General features: G+C 40.1%; 1 protein-coding gene across 2 annotated transcripts; it reads left to right on the top strand.

The window, feature by feature from the left end:
* Positions 1-5329: 5329 nt before the first annotated feature.
* LOC307157346 (tripartite motif-containing protein 16-like) lies at positions 5330-13532 on the top strand. 2 transcript variants are annotated; one of them, XR_013820939.1, is made up of 7 exons: positions 5330-5970; positions 7467-7562; positions 7649-7882; positions 11304-11463; positions 11617-11664; positions 11899-12514; positions 13189-13532. XR_013820939.1 is itself a non-coding variant. In XM_079869233.1 (6 exons), the coding sequence occupies exons 1-6, from the start codon at positions 5398-5400 to the stop codon at positions 12429-12431; spliced, it is 1644 nt and encodes a 547-aa protein (XP_079725359.1). In that variant the 5' UTR covers positions 5330-5397; the 3' UTR covers positions 12432-13147. The 2 variants fall into 2 exon arrangements, 1 of the variants encoding a protein (XP_079725359.1); XM_079869233.1 differs by lacking the exon at positions 13189-13532 and having other exon boundaries at positions 11899-13147.
* The last annotated feature ends 1066 nt before the right edge of the window (positions 13533-14598 follow it).

Genomic DNA, 14598 nt, shown 5'->3' with positions numbered 1-14598 from the left:
CTGAAGGTGATGTTTGTCCGTCTTACAGCTGCTACCCATGCCATGTGACGCCTCTTTGTTAGCTCTGCGACTTGAGTTCCATTGCTTTGTTTCCAAGCGGGAAAGCTGAAAAATCGTACTCCATTTGTTATACGTTTTCCACGCCGATCGTGAGAACGATTGTGACAATTTATAATGCAGCATGCTTTCACCATTCTGTCGTGTTTCTAAATTGAATTACTTCTAAAATATACCACCACCTACAGTCTACCGCAAATACTACTACTACGCTGCCACAACTACGTTTCTCCCGTAACTTCCGTGTCCTAAAATCCCACAATACCTTGCGTTACTGTGATCAGCTGACGTCACAATCCCAATCTCTATATACATAATATTAGGTGTGTGCTGTCACTTTACAGCTTCATTAAACGACAATCACATGCTTGTCGAACCTGGTCCCTACGGATCACGGATCAACTGCGATCCATTTCACCCAATGGTCAGCTGTCTCATTTCGGGCGCTTTCTTTCCCGCTGATTCGGATTCGAAAGATGGCGGAAGGCCCTCTGTTACGTCCACTACGGTCGAATGGTACGCACCTCAAATCACGCTGGCGACTCACTACTCCCGAGAAAAATATACTTTCAAAATGAACAACCTATCACTAGAGTAGATTGTATATTTTTTACATTTAGATATATTATTATTTGTTATATATTACTGAATTTATGCTTTTAAAAAAGATGCCGCAGAATGTGACGTCATATCACGACCGTTGAAAGTGCGGAGAACTGTCAGTAATGCGATCTCTTCCTTACTGTATCACCAGAAAATTAGGTTCTTATAGTTTGAACAGTACACACTACAAAACACCTCAGAATTACAGACAATTGTAACATCTCACAAAACTTAAAGCTAATGGTAATTAATGATTTCACTGTCAACAGAAACGTTTTTTTCATCATAAAATACAGCTTTACCTAACAAAGTGCACACAAGAGGGGGAAAAATTATTATTTTAACTGTGACTGGGTAAGAAATTACATCGTTATTGTTAGAAATGTCTTACCCAACTTTAGCAGTAGGCTATCGTTCGAAAGTTCTCGAATGGCGGCAAAAAAGTTCCACAGCTCTTAGTGACATGCGCAGTAGGCGGGGTCAGGCCACAAACTTAAATTTCAGTCATTAATCCAAGTAAATTCACTCTCATTACATGTACAACCTAGGCAATTTACATTTATTAAAAAAAAAAAACAAAAAAAAACACATCTGCTTATAAATGTATATTATTTTAATTGATCTAAAAAGAGTGATTTATGGTCATCCAATGAATGCCCATGAGCACTTTTTTGAGTGTAGGTCTTCAGAAAATGCCTTTTCCAGTCTTTGTCTTGCAAGGTCCCTGACACTTTCTGCCTCTTATTTTAGTTGTGCTTCTTTCTTAGTCTTTTTGCTTTTTTTTCCTTTTCCTACCCCTTTCTTTGAAATTTTCATTATTCCTCTTATTCTCTCTGAATTGTCTTTCAGTATTAGTTTTTACCATTGCGCTGTAGGATGAGATGTATATAGTATTATTACATTTAATAATTGTTTCTTTATTTGTTATTGTTTTTATTAGTTATTAATGGTTGTTGTTGATTAATTACTATTTCTCACATTGATATTTTGTAATAAAAAAGTAAAAACTCTCTAAGATGATTATTTCATTAGCCACAGTGTGTTCAAGATAACATATGTCATATGTCAATATGTGTCAAATCTCTGTCAAATCACATTTCTTCCCCTGCGGCGTGTTTTTGCCAGGTTGAATCCAGCTTCATCCACAAAGATAAAAGTATGTGGAGTTCGCCTGGCTTCCCTCTTCATCACCCTCTAAATTACAGAGAGTTTTACAGTCATTTACATTATCATAACCCTGTATGGTTTCTGAACAGACTCTTACCTGGACAAACTGATACCAGAGTTCATCACACGTTCACTGTTTCTCTCAAATCAATCAATCAATTTTTATTTATAAAGCGCTTTACAACAACTAAAGTTGATCAAAGCGCTGGACAGAGACAAAAGTAAAGGCGAAAAATAAATGAGTGAGATACAAAACAATACAATAAAATAAAATACAACACATCTATAGAATCATTATGCTAATCAGTTGTCCATCAGGTGTCAAAGGCCGATCTAAAGAGATGGTGCTTCAGCCTGGCCTTGAACAGGGGCAGGTCTATGATGGAGCGTAATTCCAGGGGCAGAGCGTTCCAGAGTTTTGGCCCCGCTACCGCAAAGGCACGATCACCCCACTTTTTGCACCTGGACCGTGGGACCACCAGCAGATGTTGTTCAGATGAGCGCAGGGCTCTGCTGGGCTGGTAAGGGGTCAGCATGTTACACAGATAGAGAGGTGCAAGGCCATGGATGGAGCAGAAAACAAACAGTAGGATCTTAAACTGGATTCTGAACTCGACCGGGAGCCAGTGGAGAGAGTACAGGACAGGAGTGATGTGGTCATGTTTACGGGTGTTGGTAAGAAGCCGGGCTGCTGCATTCTGCACAAGCTGTAGACGGTGCAGAGAGGCCTGATTTAACCCGATGTAGAGGGCATTGCAGTAGTCCAAGCGTGAACTAATAAAAGCGTGGATTGTTTTCTCGAGGTCACTACAGCTGAGGAATGGTTTGACTTTGGCCAACCGGCGAAGCTGGAAGAAACTTGCCCTGATCACAGAGTCTACCTGTTTATCGAGCTTCAGACTGCTGTCCAAAATCACTCCAAGATTCCTGACTACAAGACTGAGGTGGGTGGTCAGAGGTGCAAGATTGGGAGCTGCCTTTGTTGAACTAGAGGCATCAAATAGGATAAATTCAGTCTTTGATTCATTTAGACAGAGGAAATTTTGTGACAGCCAATGTTTAATGTCATGCAGACATGTCTGGATGGACTGTGTGTCTGGTGAGTTCTGGGCAACTGGCAGATAGATTTGTACATCGTCTGCATACAGATGGAAAGAGACATTATGCCGGGATATCACAGAACCTAAGGGGAGCATGTACAAGGAAAATAGAGCAGGGCCGAGGATGGAACCCTGTGGCACACCTGAGGAAAATGGGGCTGGAGAGGAAGAGAGATCATTGATCATCACAGAAAAAGTTCTATCTGCTAGATATGACTTGAACCACTGCAGCACGGGTCCTTGAAGGCCCACCTGCTGGGCCAGACGGGTCAGGAGGATAGAATGGTCCACCATATCAAATGCTGCTTGAAGTTGTATGAAGACGAGCTTTTCGAGAACTTTAGAGAGAAAAGGCAGATGGGACACTGGTCTGAAATTTGAGAGAACTGATGGGTCAAGATTAGGTTTTTTGATTAGTGGCCTGACCACAGCCTGCTTAAAAACAGTTGGGACAGACCCTGAGCTAAGGCTGGTGTTGAAAAAGAGAGAAGACATGGTACTACTGTGTCAAAAACCTGTTTAAGCACTCTAGATGGAACAATGTCCAGGGAACAATTGGTAGATCTCAGCTTCTGGACAACTTTGGAGAGCTGAAAGAGTGACACTGGCTCAAACACATCAAAAACAGCAGGAGGAGAAGGAGGTAATAGGTGCACGTATGAACCAACAGCTATACTGCTGTTTACACTCTGTCTAACTGAGGCCACTTTGTCAATAAAGTAATGGAGAAACTCGTCACAGGTTGATTTAGATACATTTTCAAACACGTTAACAGATGGATTTGTAACAGACTGAATTGTACTAAACAAGACTTGGGGCTGATTACAGCTATTGGAAATGACATTTGAGAGGTATTTACATTTGGCTTCTTTAACAGCAATTTGATAATCAGAAAGACAGACTCTCAGAATACCCAGGGACACATGCAGCTTGTCCTTTTTCCACCTCCGTTCAGCCTGTCTGCAGTGCCTCCTCAGGGCGCGTGTGGTGTCATTCAACCAGCAATCTGGTTTAGGTTTGATGGACCTCAGCTTTAAGGGTGCAACTGAGTCCAAAATCTCTGAACAGGTGGAATAAAAAGAAGAGATGAATTTCTCAGGGCACCGAGGTGGACTTTCGCAAAGGGCATGAAAACCTGAATTCATGAAGGCAGTAGCAAATTCATCAGCTGTAGTAGAAGTGATGATACGGCGGCTACAAGCTGGGGCAAGGGATCTTGCTGGAGGTGAGGGGGGCGTGAAATCAAATATAATGGGGAAGTGGTCTGAAATGCAAGTGTCCAGTATTTCTGTGTTTAATATTGGGAAGCCATGTGAAATTATGAGGTCTAGCGTGTGACCATGTTTGTGTGTGGGAGCATTCACTGACTGAGTTAGATCAAAGGAGGTTAACAGGTTTTGAAAATCATTAACTAATTGACTGGATGGACAGCAAGCATGAATATTAAAGTCCCCACAAATAAGAAAATTATCATATTTTGGCATTACATCAGCAAGAAAATCAGTAAATTCATAAATGAAATCCTTATTATATTTAGGAGGGCGATATACTGTAGAACAGCACACAGTGTAGGGGGTGTCAATTGTATCAGGAATAACTGCAGTTCAAAGCTACTGTAGTTCTTACATGAGATGGAGTGACAGTTTATGTTCTTCTGATTGTACACTGTGGCAAGCCCGCCTCCACGGCTTGTCACTCTCGGTGTATTCAGGAAAGAATAGCCAGGGGGGAGGAGCTCAGAAAAAGCGCTGTTGTCACCTGGTTTAATCCAGGTCTCCGTCAGAAAGAAGATATCTAACTCGCGAGTGGAGATGAAGTCATTCAGGACAAACGTCTTGTTTGTGACTGAGCGAGCGTTCAACAGAGCTGGACGCACCGATCTGTTGTTTCCAGTCTGGCGAGGAACTGCATGGCTGAGAGGAAGATTCTCTTTCACGCTGCCCTGCCGGTGGATCCGCGCAGGCCGGCGAAGAGGAAGCGGACAGCAGGTGTCTGGGAGAACCGGTGGGAGCCATCGGCAGCTGTACTGTAGAAAGCGATGTAGATGTAGATCAAACCCTCCATAACCTTCGGATATATTCTTGAAGCAGCCGGAAACACCCATGTTGATGGAACAAGATTCCAGGTATTCTTTGATTTAAAAGGATTCAAAGGGTTCAGTGCACGACTGTCTGCCAGCTCTCTGTCCTGAATTTCCCAGTTTTATTGCATTTTTTTATTGCAATTACCATGTCAACAATGGCAATTTCCAGCACATCTGAAAACATTCAGGGCGCTTTAATTGTCTTGTCTGCTTCTCTGTAAGGTTTATTCTTTGAGTGCCTGTTTGAGACTGACATCTAGTGGACGTTTTATTATCTTTTGCACACGACACTCAAACACTAAACCAGGAAACGGGAATCACATGAGTTCAGGGAAAGAGAGAGTGAAGTGTAGTTGAGCTGTTGTGTCTCTGTATTCATGCTGTAAAATGGCAGAAGCCAGATTTTCTGAGGATGAGTTTATGTGTTCAGTGTGTCTGGATCTCCTGAAGGATCCAGTGACTATCCACTGTGGACACAGTTACTGTAAGGTCTGTATTACATGCCACTGGGATCAGGAGGATGAGAAGAGAGTCTACAGCTGTCCTCAGTGCAGAAAGACCTTCAGGCCAAGACCTGCTTTAGCTAAAAACACCATTCTGGCTGAAATGGTGGAGAAACTGAAGAAGACTAAACTTCCTGCTGACTGTTACGCTGGAGCTGGAGATGTGCAGTGTCACGTCTGTACTGGAAGAAAACACAAAGCCGTCAAGTCCTGTCTGGTGTGTCTGAACTCTTACTGTCAGAATCACCTTGAACAACATGAGAGTTTCTTTAAAGGAAAGAGTCACAATCTGACTGATGCCACTGGACGACTGCAGGAGATGATCTGCCAGAAACACGACAAGATCCTCGAGGTTTTCTGCCGCACTGATCAGAAGTGTATATGTTTGCTGTGTGTGATGGATGAACATAAAAACCACGACATTGTATCAGCGGCAGCAAAGAGGACAGAGAAACAGGTATGAACTTACAACTATTGATGAAATAATGTAGACATACATGTGTAGTTTTAATTTAATTAATGAAATCTATGATGAAAAACCTTTATTTCCATGACTAAATGTATGTTTAAACGACACCATTTTCAACTGAAAAAATGTATCCATTTTGGTTGTTCATTTACACAACAATGGCGTTTTTGGTGGCTGAAGACACAAGCTTTTGAAAATGGGTTTCAAAGTACAAGGTTTAGAAAATGATGCCTTTACCGTCTCCATGTAGCCTAAACAAAACCATGAATTTGGCGCTAACTACTGGCCTGGCAGCATAATACAGACTTTTTTACTCATTTTCACAGAGCCCTTGCCCTAAGACAAGACAATGATGAGACCAACATCATTAAATGATAAATATGATTATATCAACATGCAATATTCTTAAAAAAAAAGGAAAAAAAAGAAATAGACTAAAATATTAATGTTCACGCATATCTGCTGTTCGTGAGTGAAACGCGGACTGGATTCAGTGCACAGCGGTGCATCCCTTTTTACTGACATTGATGGAAAGTTTGTAATTCAGTTGGATATGTCAATAAGTAGAGTAAGAAAGTAAAACGAGGAACATATTAGGCTACTAATGTTAACTCGTGACGGTAAAGAGAGAGGGAGGGCACTTCTGCATACATGAGTCATTTGGATTGAAACGAAATTTTATGTCCAAGTGATAACATGAACTGTTACATGATTTATGTATAATGAGTGGCTCCCTACAATATTACAGGAAGGCGGTACAATAATCACATGACATTATCTGAGCGCAAACATCCGAAGCGCGTATCCAGAAAGCTGCCTCAGACAGAGCATGAATAGCCTAATGAATTTAAGTTTTATGTCTTTTTGTGCTTGAACGGACAAATTCACACAGAATTATGTCGAAATGGCCATATCTGCGAGTATCCTTGTGAAATATAGTTGGTTATGTCTTAAGTGAACGTAAATAGTTGAAAAAGAAAATGTGCAGCTCTTAAAGTGACAGCAGCCCAAAAAACCTACTGAAAAAAAAAGTAATACTAGAAAAAAATCCTTAGCATTCATCCCTGCTTAATACTTACGGTGCTCTTAATGAAAGATAAAATATACAAGCAATAAAATGAACAGTGAAAGTAACAGAAGCTCCTACAATACATTTTAACAGGTATAATTAGGTGTGAAAATAACTGGAGGAAGTATTTGGTTAACGAATTAAGGAAACTAATTTGATTCATGTTCTTTTGGTTTCTCAACACAATATTTTTTTTAAATGACAAATGCAATGAATATACAGCTATCTGTACTCGGCATCGGCAAGTACCAAAAATTAAAGTATCGGTATCAGACTCGTTCTGGAAAAAGTGCTATCGGTGCATCCCTAGTTTGATTTCCATACTAGATCTCATCATCATTATTTTCTTCATATCAGCTGTTCACATGATGATTTGTGGTAGTATTACTGTCACTGTCATTGGTTTGTCCTTTAGCACCAGCTGAAGGAGACGCAGAGGTCGTTCCAGCAGAGGATCCAGCAGAGAGAGAAAGATCTTCAGCAGCTGAGAGAGGCTGTGGCGTCTCATAAGGTGAGTCTGGAGAAGAAGAGAAGTTTGAGACGTCTCAGTCAGGACTCACTGAAGCCACTGTGTGATTGTGATGTGTGTCCTAACAGCGCTCTGCACAGACAGCAGTGGAGGACAGTGAGAGGATCTTCACTGAGCTCATCCGCTCCATTGAGAGAAGCCGCTCTGAGGCGACACAGCGGATCAGAGATCAGGAAAAGACTGCAGTGAGTCGAGCTGAAGGACGACTGGAGCGACTGGAGCAGGAGATCAATGATCTGAGGAGGAGAGACGCTGAGCTGGAGCAGCTTTCACACACACAGGATCACATCCATTTCCTGCAGGTAACAGAGATCTAGAAGAACAGGGTCATAGTGGACTTGAGCAAGAGACTCACAGAGAAACATTTCATGAGAGCAGAATGAGCCGTCGACTGAAGTGTTGATCTGTGTGTTCGGTTATTATATAATCATCGGTCAGACTCTCATCTGATCTTCTTCTTTTGCAAGAGACGCACTTACAAATGCAGTTCAGCTCTGGAAATCTCTTTTTTCTGGAAGATGTTTTGAGCTTCCAGACAACAAAAGTTCAAAACTTCACTAATATTTAAACTTTTTTTTTTTTTTTTTTTTTTTTTTTACAAACATAGGTTTTAAAAATATATATATTTTAAAACCACACCTAAATAAATAAAAAGACCAAAACATTCATGGGACATTTTATGTAAGGGATAATGTACATCCAGCCGGTTATCATCTCAGAATAAACCCCCGACAGGGTGATGAGGACCCCGATGCGAAGCGGAGATAAATGATCCCACTTAATACTACTTGCCACAGGTAAATAATTAGACACAAAACATTGACTTGAGTTGAAATATTTTATTAGCTCTTCTTTAAAGCATCCGTGAAGAAAAACAGTTCGCAACAAATGGCTTTGAGTTTAGACAAGACAGACAATTAAGGCATAATGTACTGTTGTATCACTAAAGACAATAAACAATTGGACACGAAATATTGATGCAAAAGATTTTATTAGCTCATTTGTAACACATTTAAAATAATTATTAATTAATTATTATAAATATAAATTATAATCTGTCTGGTTTCCAGGACAGAGGCCTAGGTATTTTTTTAAACTTTTGACTTGTGACACTGTGGGTTGTTGGGTTCAGTAAAGACGCAATCCCTGTAATTTTCCTTACATGGATCTTTCGGGTCTTTATGGTTCTTGGTCTCTGCATAATGTGACAGAGTAATGAACTTTGTATCGTTGTCGTCGCATTTTATGATAAACGAGTCCCTTCTTAGGTGTCAATTTCCTTCTCTGCCTCGTCTTGCCAGATGTAGTTGTACATCAAACCAAACTTTCTGAACAAGACCAATGGCTGTGTGTGGTGACAGCACGTCCAAATGTTTTATTAGGTGCATGTCTGCTGTCGAGATCGGGGGATGATGCTAATTTCCTTACCAATCTTGCGAATTTGTTTAATGGTAGATTTAAAAACTGCATTGCTGGAGTTAAAGGTAACACTCTTCAGGATGTCAAACTTTTTGAAATATCTGGCGACACCAGTCCTGATGGCCATATAGCTGGCTACTGAATAAGTCTGGCCGTTTGCATTCTGAACAGACGCATAAAAGGAGCGTAGGTAGCACCTTATTGAGCTCTTCTGACTCATACTTATCATAATCCGTCACATTTTTTTCTCAATTAGCCAATCTTTGAGAATTTTCATTGCCCATAAAATTATTTTGTGTTAGTTTCGTAGCAGTCATCTTCTATTCTGTCAAGTTCAGATTCATTCAGCTCTTTGTGTCTCGTGGTTGTTTGTTCTTCGGAGTGAATTTTTTTAAATTTATTTTTTTAACTGTGGAGTCAGTGGAGTCGTCTGATTCTATCCATTGCTGAAAATAATTGTTTTTACCATATATGTTGAAATTAATTGTAACTCGTGCTGTTTGCCAGAAAGTCAAAGACAGCGGACTGACACATTAAAGGGTACATAAAACATGCACAGTTTCACCTAATCTCATGTTAATCTTGAGTACCTATCGAGTAGTAGTGCATCCTTAATATATCCAAAAAGTGTTTAGTTTTATTATATTTATAAAAGAAAAAAACAGCTTTCCGATTCTCTCCGGAAAAAGCCGACGTCCTGGAGGCGGAGCTATAGAGTCAAGCGGTAGTGCTTGATTTCCAGCAAAAGACAGAAATCTGATCCAGTTGTACTTACATGAATGGGATCTTTTATCACTGGGACCGCTCCACGTTTTAATAGCAAACGATTTGCAAATCCAGCGTCGACCTGAGCCTTGTTAATAAAACATTCGTCACTGAAATGGCCAGAACACACAACCGCACTTCCTACACTCCGTTGCTGCCCCGGAAAAACAAACTGCATCCACTGTTCCTGTAACACTGGGTTCTTTAGAAAACTGAACACGGTGAGCTTTCCCTCACATCCAAAAACACACTTTTTTGGAGACATTCTTGAACAAATCCTATGCAGCGCTGCCGATGATTTCCTGTTGAAGCGCGTTGATGTGCGCGGTCTCGCTCTCCTCTGGTCGACGTGTGCGCGGGCGAGCTTTTCCGAGAGAAATGCTCATATAAGGAGTTCCACTCTGGTCTACGTCATTAGATCCACGATTGAAAAAAAAAACAGCAGAAACTTGTACCAACCCGGAAGTAAGATTTTCGGCACAGAAATTCTCCGTTATTCGACCAAAATATTTTTTTTTTAAACTTTGCCCATGTTTAGCATGGGAATCCATCTCTTTAACACTGTAAACAACTCTGAATACATGAAACACCATTGTACCCCCCCTTTAAGCATTTAAGTAGTCCCGGTCAAGATGACTCGTAGTAACCCGGATGAACGATGTGTAATAAATTTTGGTGGTTGTTATCGGGGAATAACACACCTTGGAATGTCGTGACTGACCAATCAGGATCAAGTATTCCACAGAGCCGTGTAATAATTAGTTGTTAAAATAATGGAATTGGAATAAGACGTTCTCAATAAAACGTTGACCCCCAGTTTAAGAACCGCTGCTCTAATCTGGTAACATTGATGGCAGAAAAAATATGTGCTCTTGCTTGTCCAGTGTGAAACAGGCATCAGACTTGAACTTAAACTCAGATTATAATTAATTAATTAATTATTAGGTATTGACATGAGAAATGTGTTGCAAAATCAATGTTGCTAAAATCTGTTGCAGAGATAAAAATTGGATCAAACTTCTTTTACAGCAGTCAGGCAGTTTAAAAATATCTATATTTTTTCACTCTTTTATTTTATGATTCTTATTTAATAATATAATTTTTTTTGCAATACTTAACTTTTTTGCAATTATTATTATTTTATTATCCAAGGTCAAAAAAATATGGAAATATAGCAATGCAGCGGTTTGAAACAACAAAACCTGACCACTAATCTACTTGTAGCCTTTGAACTGCTTTTCCTGAGTAAATCGACTTAACCCTCAAACCCTACTTAACATTTATGTTCTTAGCTAATGTTTTATCATCCAAAAACAACAACGATTGACTAGACAGTTCACATATAGTGTGTGACATGATATAATTTGTTGCTCTAATGTCATATAATGAATATGAAGAAAAATGTATCTGATGCTGTGAAAGAGCTAGATTTAGTTCAGTTACTAAAGATGTCAAGATCAACAAGAGCCAGTTGATGACAGTAGTGCAGGTTATTGATGAAGTGTGGAGGTGATGAGCTTTGATTTCTGTTTTCTGTAGAGTTTCCAGTCTCTCTCAGCTCCTCCTGAATCTACAGACGTAAATGACAATCCCTTCAGTTCTCTCTCCTCTTTTGATGGATTGAGAGAATATATCCGTCAGCTGAGAGACAAACTGGAGGATTTCTGCAAAGAGGAGCTGAAGAAGATCTCTGACAGAGGTAAAGTCCTGGAGATTCATCAGCTCTCAGAAATGATCCTCCATAATCTCATATCATGTAGAAGATCATATTAGAAATGTCTTAGGAACGGATGCAGGGATCATTTTCTCTCGACATGATAATCACACTCTTCATGTCTGTTGATTTCCACAGTCACTTTCACCAACCTTGTTCCCAGAACCAGGAACGACTTCCTAAAATGTAAGTCACTAAGAAAACAAGCAGAAAAACTCACTGAGTGTCTTCATGTTCTTCCTGTAGAAAGAAAACATGACAGAAGAGTTTTAGAGTTGATCATGTAAATGATGATTTGCACAGGATATCTGGTAAACTGTACTGAGACACTGCTGATATATTGAACATGAAGAGTTCAGCTATAATAAAAGATCAGACAGATCCATAATTCCTGATTCTGATGTGTTTTCTCTCCATCAGATTCTCATCAGTTCACTCTGGATCTGAACACAGTGAATAAAGTCCTCCGTCTGTCTAAGAGGAACAGAGTGATTACTAACACTTACCCAGTTCACCCGTATCCTGATCATCCAGACAGATTTGATGTGTGTCAGGTGTTGTGTAGAGAGAGTGTGTGTGGACGCTGTTACTGGGAGATTGAGTGGAGTGGTTATGTGTATATATCAGTGTCATATAAGAGCATCAGCAGGAAGGGATCGGGTATTGAGTGTGTGTTGGGATATAATGATCAGTCCTGGAGTTTGTTCTGCTCTTCCTCCAGTTACTCATTCTATCACAATAACATAGAGACTAAACTCCCTGTAAAGTCCATTAGCAGTAGAGTAGGAGTGTATGTGGATCACATTGCAGGAACTCTGTCCTTCTACAGCGTCTCTGACACAATGAGCCTCATCCACACAGTCCAGACCACATTCACTCAACCGCTCTATCCTGGGTTCAGGGTTTATACTAGATCATCGGTTGATTATGACTCATCAGTGAAACTCTGTTGATGGATGAGAACAGACTGTAGAGAGATTCTACCCATAATGCTTTGAGCTGCATGATAAATCAGTAACAGTGAGATGTTATAGATGTCATAAACCGGTCTCTTCCTTCTGTTTGTTTACCTTCATTCACACACGTGCACACACATACAGCTGATTCCTATTATCTCAGCGCTTGCGCTGCGCACACACTCTAATCATTCCCATTCATCTTTCTCCTCCTCACCTCTCTTGCAGCTGTTTCCCATTAGAATCAACACCTACACTGATTATCTCTCACCTGATCCTTTTCTCTCTCTAATTCTCTCGGCTACTTCTAGTCACTGTTTGCTCTGTCTCTTTGTCGGATTATTGTTGAACGTTGAGCTTTCGCTCTGTCTCTTCGTTACGATCTCATCAGCATTTATTCTCTTGAGAAATACCCTGTCTTGTCTTGTCCTGTCCTGTCCTGTCCTGTTGATGCGTGAGTAAGAGTTGGAGATTCACCTTTGTTCTCTGCCCAGTTCACCTTCTGTCTGTGGACCATCACTCACCAGCCGTCTGCGAATTATTTGCACCGGGCACGAGGACGGAGGACTGTAGTTGCTCATTTATCTCCTGGCACGGGACCCCGGTTCCTATCATCTGTCCGTCAAGGATCTTCATTTTTGTTGTTCACAGATCTGCGTCTGTTGACGGCAGTCTCCATGTTTGAAGTTATTGAACAATAAACTGTACTGCATAACCTCTGCTTTTGGGTCCTCTATTCGAACTTTGACAATAGAGTCTCTTATTTTCTCTTCATTACATTAATACTACAGCTGAACTTCTGTCAGTGAAATAACATTTCAGAATAAATGTGTGTAATGAATCCTCATATAGACAGGAAGATCAAGTGTGTGTTTGAGTTACGATGAGTGAAGGTGTGTATTTTCTCAAACTTTATTTGATTTATTACAAATAAATAAATATTTTATTTATTACACAGTCATTCAGTTCTTATTGTAGTGGTACATAAATCATTTTTATATGACTATCAAAATTAACTTTGAATTGAAATGATCACACACAGGATTCATTTAAACTATTATTGCATAAAATAAATACACTGAACAAAATTATAAACGCAACACTTTTGTTTTTGCCCCCATTTTTCATGAAGATCTAAGACTTTTTCTATGTACACAAAAGGCCTATTTCTCTCAAATATTGTTCACAAACCTGTCTAAATCTGTGTTAGTGAGCACTTCTCCTTTGCCGAGATGATCCATCCACCTCACAGGTGTGGCATATCAAGATGCTGATTAGACAGTTTGATTATTGCACAGGTGTGCCTTAGGCTGGCCACAATAAAAGGCCACTCTAAAATGTCTAAAACTCTAACTTACAAACATTTAACAAACACTGACTTCCACAGTGCACTGCTTCAATGCAGGGCTCTCAAGTGTCACGCATTTTGGTCTTTTGACATGCACTCCTGCCACACATTGTATTTCTCACGTGGAAAAAATATTTATAATATATTTAATATGCCGCAGCGCCCAACATTTCTCTGGCCGCGCCGCTCTCACGGTTCGGCAGGATTCAAGCGAAGCGGTCTCCCCTGGAGAAAATAGCACTACTGTATCTGGGTAAGATTTAACGCAACAACCAATGAAAAAAAAGCATATCCTGGAATTGTTGATGTCACTCTTGTCTGTCTTCAAAACTTGAGAGCCCTGTCACTGTAATGATTCATAATAGACAGACATTCTTTACCAAAATGTTGTGATAGATAGACTTTATTATATTCAATACATTACATTAAAGGTGACATATTATGCCCCTTTTCACAAGATTTAATATAAATCAATGGTGTCCCCAGAATATGTCTGTGAAATTTCAGCTCAAAATACCCTACAGATAATTTATTATAGCTTGTCAAATTTGCCCCTTTTTGGATGTGAGCAAAAACGCGCCGACTCAGGAAGAGGTTGCAATTTTTAGACGCACCTGGGGTCCGTTCTTCGTACGTCGCTAAGTCAGTTAGCTGGATTTGATTGTTGACGATTTGGCATGATCTTGAATTGTTTGGTTCTTCGAAGCTCATCCTAGACTTGCTGTCATAGCAACAGGTGCGCAAACTTAAACCTGCTTGGGAGCAGGCTTATTTCATGTAAACAGGATTAGATTGCGGCTTCATAACTGATAGGGA

This window comes from Squalius cephalus (assembly GCF_949319135.1).
Source record: "Squalius cephalus genome assembly, chromosome: 4".
Lineage (NCBI taxonomy): Eukaryota > Metazoa > Chordata > Actinopteri > Cypriniformes > Leuciscidae > Squalius > Squalius cephalus.
The sequence above is the reverse complement of the archived record's forward strand: the minus strand, read 5'-3'. Positions and strand labels throughout refer to the sequence as shown.